Here is a 7,500-nt window from a genome sequence, read left to right on the forward strand (position 1 = left end):
CACACACACACACACACACACATATATATAGATTAGGGGTGTAATGGTACCTAAAATCCACGGTTCTGTTTGATTTCAGTACAGTTTGCATAAATTTGCATGTCATTTTTAATTAACGCCATTAATTATTATTAATCAGCATATTATTAGCATTTTCGAACGTTTTTTAAACAATTTCAAATAAAATGGTGGCTTGTTTAAATAAAATAAAACACATTTTTCTATATTTCTATATTTTTTTATACACCTGCCATTGTTTGTTTTTAAATGTAATAATAATAATAAAAAAAATGCGCTAAACACACTTGCAGTCCGCCACTTAATACGTTCCTGACGGAACCCAGATTTTAACGATGTTCCGCACATAAAAAGGACTGCTTTTTATACGTGTGTACGTGTACCATTACACCCCAAATATATATATTTATATGCACACAAACAAAGATACACATTTATGTGTTCAATCACTCACACATTTATACACACAATTATTCACACTCATAAATATTCACACTTATTCGCACACATTCACATTTCCATACATACACTCATTCAATTACACACACGTTTATATGTAAAAATATCTCCATTCTTTAGATTCATTTCCTTCCTCCATGAGACCATTCCTTTTTTTTATTAGGTTTTTAGATAAAGCTTCTGAAATCAAATTACTGCGTTGATTTGATAAAAGAAAAAAAGGAAAAAAGTCCTAAATATAGAGAGAACAACAACAATAATCTACTCTTGTCGACAGGAAACGAAAGCTTGAAGGAACACTACGTCCAGGACAGCAAGATGGGCTTCGTGATCAATGCGATCTACGCCATGGCTCACGGGCTCCACGATATGCACCGTGACCTGTGTCCTGATCACGAGGGCCTGTGCGAGGCGATGGACCCCATCGACGGAAGCAAACTCCTGGAGTATTTGCTCAAGACCGCTTTCACCGGCGTCTCCGGGGAGGAGGTGTACTTCGACGAGAACGGAGATTCTCCCGGCAGGTAAAGGGCAAGAAAACAAAGAAGTGGCACTGGAGAAGTGGAAGTACACGGTGGAGAGAAGGGAAATGAGGGAAAAGAGGAATTTTAAGGTGGAGGTTTATAGATTGTGGTTGGTTTGAAAGAGGACAGGGTTGTACGAAGACAGATGATCGGCTGTGACAATCCCAAATGGTAGCAGATTAAAATAAGGTCAAATCCCAGCACCACCAACATTACCTGCTACTGCTGGACCCTTGAGCAAGGCTCCCAACCCTCGAGTGGTGGGGTTGCAAGGAGTTGAGGTTGTGAGGGTGGATAAGTTTAAATCCCTGGGGTCGACAGAAGGGCGGAGCTGAAGGTGGAGATGCTGTGATTTTCATTGTGAGGGCTGAGGATAGGCAGGATTGAGTTTATTAGAGACCGGGCAGGAAAGACATTCTAGAGACAAGGTGAGAGAGGCTCAATCGAGAAAGTTCAAATCCCAGCACCGCCACTGCTGGGCCCTTGAGTAAGGCCCTTAACCCTCGACTTGGAAAGCTGTAACTGATGGGCCCTTAAGTAAGTCACTAACCCCTGTACTGCTTGGTTGTAAGTCTCTCTGGATGAGGGCATCTTCTGTAAATGTAAACAAATAATAAAAATGGCTTCCTGGCCACGGATAGGTTTAGCAGCGACACGATCCTGTATGTCACGCGTGCTGATTCAATTTTGCACGCAGATGTCACCATGCCCAGGTGCGTAACCGAACGTAACAGGTTCAGAGCGGAGCACATTTTCCGGTCTGAGGTCAGAGCTCCAGCTGTTCCCAGTCTGAATCCGACACGAGTCAAGTCCTGTCAGTGTGACTGCACACTCATAAAAGATGACAGGTTGGAGTTAGAGCGCTGTCACTGTCACTGTGTTACTGTGCCTGGAGATCCTCGGGGGTCTGTCACACATGTATTGTGTGCTGCAAGGCAGGTTTCAAGCTCCCGAAGATGAATCCGGAATAAGGGCACGGTCGACATTTTCAAAAATAAATGCCTGCAAATCCAGATCGGGGTGTAATCAGTTTTTTCCTCCTTTTCTCTCTTTCGCTCTCGTCCAGGTATGACATTATGAACTTGCAGTATGTGGAGGAGCTGGGTCGCTATGACTACATCAACGTGGGCTCGTGGCACGAGAGTCGTCTGAGCATCGACGATTACAAGCTGATGACCAACCGCAGTGAGATGGTGCGCTCCGTCTGCAGCGAGCCCTGCTTCAAGGGCCAGATCAAGGTACCTGCTGGGATGATTTAAACTTGCTTTGCTTAGGTTCTTGGTACCAGATGGAATGGTTCGAATATGTCAGCAATTCTATTCAGATGAAACAAGCTCAGAGTTTACATGGAATTGTGTAAAGAACTTAACCATCGAGTGGCATCAATTACCAATTAGTTGCCATTCTTGTATCTAGAAAAGAGGCTCCGAATGTGCAAACCGTGTTAAAAAATGTGTTAACAGTTTAAAACAGAAATCTAAAGCTACACTGGGCATCTCAACCGAAAAATTCTTCTGCTCCTGCACTATACACAGCTTATTTTTCCCATGAATACTTTAAAACTGCAGTTTGACCCGTCTACCGGGGACATTTTATGAAATTAATTAAATCGTCGCGATTTTTGATCTTTCGCTTTAGGTGATCCGGAAAGGCGAGGTGAGCTGCTGCTGGATCTGCACTACCTGTAAGGACAACGAATATGTGCAGGATGAGTTCACCTGCAAAACCTGCGATCTGGGCTGGTGGCCCGATAACGAACTTGCAGGTAACAAAATCTTGCACGCATTCTGTCCATCTCACCAGGTCAATCGTTCCTTTCTCAACTTCGATGGCAATTTGTATAGACGTTCCCCCAAACATTCTCTTTCTCTCTTTGTTTCAACAGACTTTAACAAACGTCTCCATTCGTTCATTCATTTACTCATCCACTCAAAGAATCCATAAACGTCGTAAAAACGAAAAGTTTTCGCGCAGGCGCAAAATAAAATCTGAGCTTCGTAAATGCACTACAAATAGTTTTTCCGGTACGTAGTGAGTAGCCACATTGACGCTGCACTAACTCTAATTTCTTTTTTATACCCCTGGATTTGTTGTGTATGTTTTCACGTTTAATAATAGAATACAAATAAGAGTGACACTGCGCTAAAGTGAGAGGCAGAGACTAAACAAACTTGCGGTCCGCTACTTGATACGTTCCCGAGGGAACTCAAATTGTTACTGTGTTCCGCATGTAAAAAAGGATTGCATTCGGTAAACATGTGCAACGAACCAAAAGCCCTGTATTGAAATGGTTCAGTACGAATGTGTACCATGTCACCCCTACTATACCAAGACGAACAATAAAATATTGTGAAACAAAGAACTTTTTGGCCGCCATTAGACTGAAATATCTTGAAACAATGCGCCCTGAACCCAAAGAAAGTGAAACATGGCACATTGCTAGTAAATATGCAGAAATAGAATTCATGAGTCTCTCCACAAAACAATTGCGTATTCTCATAAACATTTCTCATAATCTAGCTCGGTCGTGTCGGCGCCTACATGCTCTTGTATTTATCATCCTCATTTGTCTTCTTCCTCTGGTTACGTTTCCTCTTTATTTACTTATCTCCTCATATTCTCTCCACGTTCTTTCTCTCAGTGTGTCAGCCTCTTCCGCTGAAATGTCTGGAATGGAGCAGCATCGAGTCCATCGTCGCGGTCGTCTTCTCCTTTCTGGGCATCCTGGTGACTCTGTTTGTGACCTTTGTCTTCATTCAGTACAGAGACACCCCAGTGGTCAAGTCATCCAGCCGTGAACTGTGCTACATTATCCTGGCCGGTATCTTCATGGGGTACATTTGTCCTTTTACATTAATTGCACGACCGACAGTGATTTCGTGCTACCTACAGCGGCTCCTAGTGGGCCTTTCTTCAGCAATGTGCTATTCCGCACTGGTCACCAAGACTAACCGCATTGCGCGCATTTTGGCCGGCAGTAAAAAGAAGATCTGCACTCGCAAGCCACGCTTCATGAGTGCCTGGGCGCAGGTAGTCATCGCCTTCATTCTCATCAGCCTACAGCTCGCCCTCGAGGTCGTTCTCATTGTCCTGGAGCCCCCAAAGCCGATCAAGAGCTACCCGAGCATCAGGGAAGCCTACCTCATTTGTAACACCAGTACCATAGGCATGGTGGCTCCATTAGGCTACAACGGCCTGCTCATCCTGAGCTGCACCTACTACGCCTTCAAAACCCGTAACGTCCCGGCCAATTTCAACGAGGCCAAGTACATCGCCTTCACCATGTACACGACGTGCATCATCTGGCTTGCGTTCGTGCCCATCTATTTCGGCTCCAACTACAAAATCATCACTACGTCATTCTCGGTCAGCCTGAGCGTCACCGTTGCTCTGGGCTGCATGTTCACCCCCAAGATGTACATAATCATCGCCAAGCCGGAGCGCAACGTACGCAGCGCCTTCACCACGTCGGACGTGGTGCGCATGCACGTGGGAGATGGCAAAGCGGCCGCTGCCTGTCAGAGCAACAGTTTCCTGAACATGTTCCGCAGGAAGAAGAAGAACAATGCCAACAGCAGCAGCACCACCAAGTGAGTGGCCTCCTTAGACAAGTATTTAGCCAATCATATAAAGTAGTTGTACTGTAAATGTGAACCAAGATAAATCACTCTAGACCTAATATAATGGGGTTTAAAATTACACACCCCTATCTAGGCCCTGTAACTAAGGGATTCTCTGTGTGTGCTAACATTACCGCTAAGTACCTAGCACAACACAACATTGTGGGGGGTTTGACTTTGTTGGCTGTACTAATTTTTCTTTCATTTCAAGAGTATATATTGGGACAGAACAACATCCTGGTCCTCTGATTAGCAATTTAATCCCCTTGATCGTGTCCTTCCTAGCAAATGTGAACATTTTCTTCTCTCTGATGTTAGCTGTGCCATGTTTTCTTTCTCCTTTGCCGCAAAACTGGAGTATGTACGTAGAGTTTTGTTAGCACCAGGCACTAATCAGCTGTCCTCTGTCTGTCCTGAGTTCTTTTCCCAAACCTAATTTTCATCAAACCACCCACCGCGTAACCCCCCCTCAACGCACAACCCTCCACCTCCATCCCTGATATTAACCCAATTCTCAGACCCTCGCATATCTCCTTCACCGAAAAGAAAATTAACCCGATTATTAAGAGCGATGCTTTATCCGTTCCTACCCTGCTTTCCCCCGAAGCTCGGAGGCCTTTCTCTCCGTCCCTGTCCCTGGACCGGTCTGCTTACCTTGATTATGTACAGTGGCCAAGAAATGCAAAACAAATAAACCAATCCATGAACAAAATACCAAATCAGAAAAACAAAATAACAATTCCGAAAACAATTGAACGAATCTGAAAAAAATGAACAAATCAGAAAACAAATGAACAAATCAGGAAAAAACTATAAAAAAAAACACAAATCAGAAAAAACAAAAAACAAAAAAAAACAGATTAACAAATTAACAAATCTGAAGTCACAATGACAATTCAGACAGACCAGAAAAGGTAGGACTAGTTTGTGGATAAAATACTTACCGCTCATTGGACGAGACATCTGTCATAAACAGGAAGTAGGAAATCTTATAACTTTGGGTATTGTACATGTGCAGTTCTGCATTTACTTTAAACCAATTTTTGTCCAATAATAATAATAATAATAATAATAATAATAATAATAATAATGCTAATGTATATATATCACAGCCTGTTGTATTTCCTGTATATCTTGAATGACAGGTGTCCCGTCCAATGAGCAGTAAGTATTCAATTCACAAACCAACCTTTTCCGGTTTGTCTGAGTTGTCGTTGTGTTTTCTGATTTGTTGATTTGTTAATTTGTTTACGGATTTCGCAATTTTTTTCTGGATGTGTTCATCTGATTTCGGATTTGTTAACGTTTCGCATTTCACGGCCACCGTAATTACGCCGCTGATTTTCAGAGCGGCGCAGGGAATGGGGATGACAGTCGGCCGTCTGACGTTCGTAACGCTCCCCTGACAATCCATTATGTTCCACCAGTGTCCAGCATGTTTTAACCCAGAATGCAATGTTTAACTACATCAGCTAGGAGAACTAACCCATAGAGATGGTTAACAGGGCAGTAGGTAGGAAAAATGCTTTGTTGAGATGATGATGATGATGATGATGATGATGATGATGATGATGTACTGATGATATTGTTTTGTGTGTCTCTGTTGCTTTTTTGGCCCATTCCCCGTGGGAATAACGCTGGGTCTCTGTCTCGTTCATAGTCCTAATGGAAAGTCTGTGTCATGGTCTGAACCAGGTGCCCGGCCCCAGGGGAGGGGGTCGAGTGTGTTCCACAGACTGTCTGTGCATGTGAGGAGGCAAGCAGTCGGCCAGAGTCAGACGGCGGTCATCCGACCCCTAACTAACGCCTCGCAACCTCTGCATCCCGAATACGACCCTGGACTTGACACAGACCCCAACGGCTCTCAACCGAACACCAAGGTCCTCTACAACCTCAACGAAGAGGCCGACGAAGGGTGCCGTTCCCCCCGAGACGTGGACACGAGGCAGCCATACTTCTACTCATCTTCTCACCTGCTGGGTCTGGCCTCCGACCCTCGGGACCACGTCGACACGCTAAGCTCTAGCCTCAGGGCTTTCGATGACATCCTGGTCGACCAGGTTGGCCATACTTACAAACCATTATCCAATCAGCTACCTCTGCCTCTACAGGGGGAGATCTTATCTGAGGAGGGTTCGGAAATGGAGGCTTTTGACCTCATTCATGGCTTCCTCTATGACAGCACTGTGCAGGAAGAAGAAGAGGAGGACGAGGAGGAGGACAAAAAAGAACGGGGTGGACACGAGGAGCTGGCTCAAAGCAAGCTTGCACTCCTTACCCCGCCTTCGCCTTTCAGGGACCCGGGAAGATCGATCCCAGGGTCCCCTGACAATGAACCTTCAAGGAACATCTCCCAGGAAGCGGCCTACACTCCCAAACACAGCTCTTTTACACTGTGAGAGCAGGTGCTCAGGATGCAGAAAACATGGACGGCTCCCACTTCTTTACTTTCTTGATCTTATTTATTTACGTCTAGCACATGCTTCGCTTAGGTTGGTTTCACACAACAAGGGATACTGGAATCTCGAACTTGTTCTTGATGACGATTTTGACGGACTTTGATGGACTTTGCGTCTGTAAAGTACAGACAATGTAGCTGGACGCTCATCATTGTAAAGACATTTTTGCTCTTTATATCTGTATCTATATCTCTAAACATATCCGCAGAACGAGAAACCCGTAGTGCGGAAACGAATACGACGTTCTACAGGAAGCGGAACCGTCCACAAACCACAAAGACTAATCAGGCTAAGCTTTCGAGAAGGTTCGGCCAAACCGAAACGTCTTCCCTAAGGTCCAAGAACAAAGATCTAGACCTTGGTTAGATGTTCCTTAATTATTCCTGTGGTTGATCCAGACTTCACACACACACACAGATA

General features: G+C 44.5%; 1 protein-coding gene across 6 annotated transcripts in view; it reads left to right on the forward strand.

Annotated features, from left to right (window-relative positions):
- grm1a (glutamate receptor, metabotropic 1a) overlaps positions 1–7,500 on the forward strand; it is a 20,976-nt gene that overhangs the window by 13,414 nt on the left and 62 nt on the right. For 4 of the 6 annotated variants that reach the window (XM_083535676.1, XM_083535677.1, XM_083535678.1 and 1 more), the window contains exons 5-9: positions 755–1,001; positions 2,068–2,239; positions 2,640–2,766; positions 3,643–4,591; positions 6,282–7,500. The exon at positions 6,282–7,500 is cut by the window's right edge and continues 62 nt beyond it. In XM_083535676.1, the coding sequence (XP_083391802.1) occupies positions 755–1,001; positions 2,068–2,239; positions 2,640–2,766; positions 3,643–4,591; positions 6,282–7,020 (2,234 nt within the window). In that variant the 3' untranslated portion in view covers positions 7,021–7,500. The remainder of the gene's footprint in view (positions 1–754; positions 1,002–2,067; positions 2,240–2,639; positions 2,767–3,642; positions 4,592–6,281) is intronic. The other 2 variants (XM_083535680.1, XM_083535681.1) reach the window with 1 other exon arrangement.

This window comes from Silurus aristotelis, assembly GCF_946808225.1.
Source record: "Silurus aristotelis genome assembly, chromosome: 29".
NCBI classification, from domain to species: Eukaryota; Metazoa; Chordata; class Actinopteri; order Siluriformes; family Siluridae; genus Silurus; species Silurus aristotelis.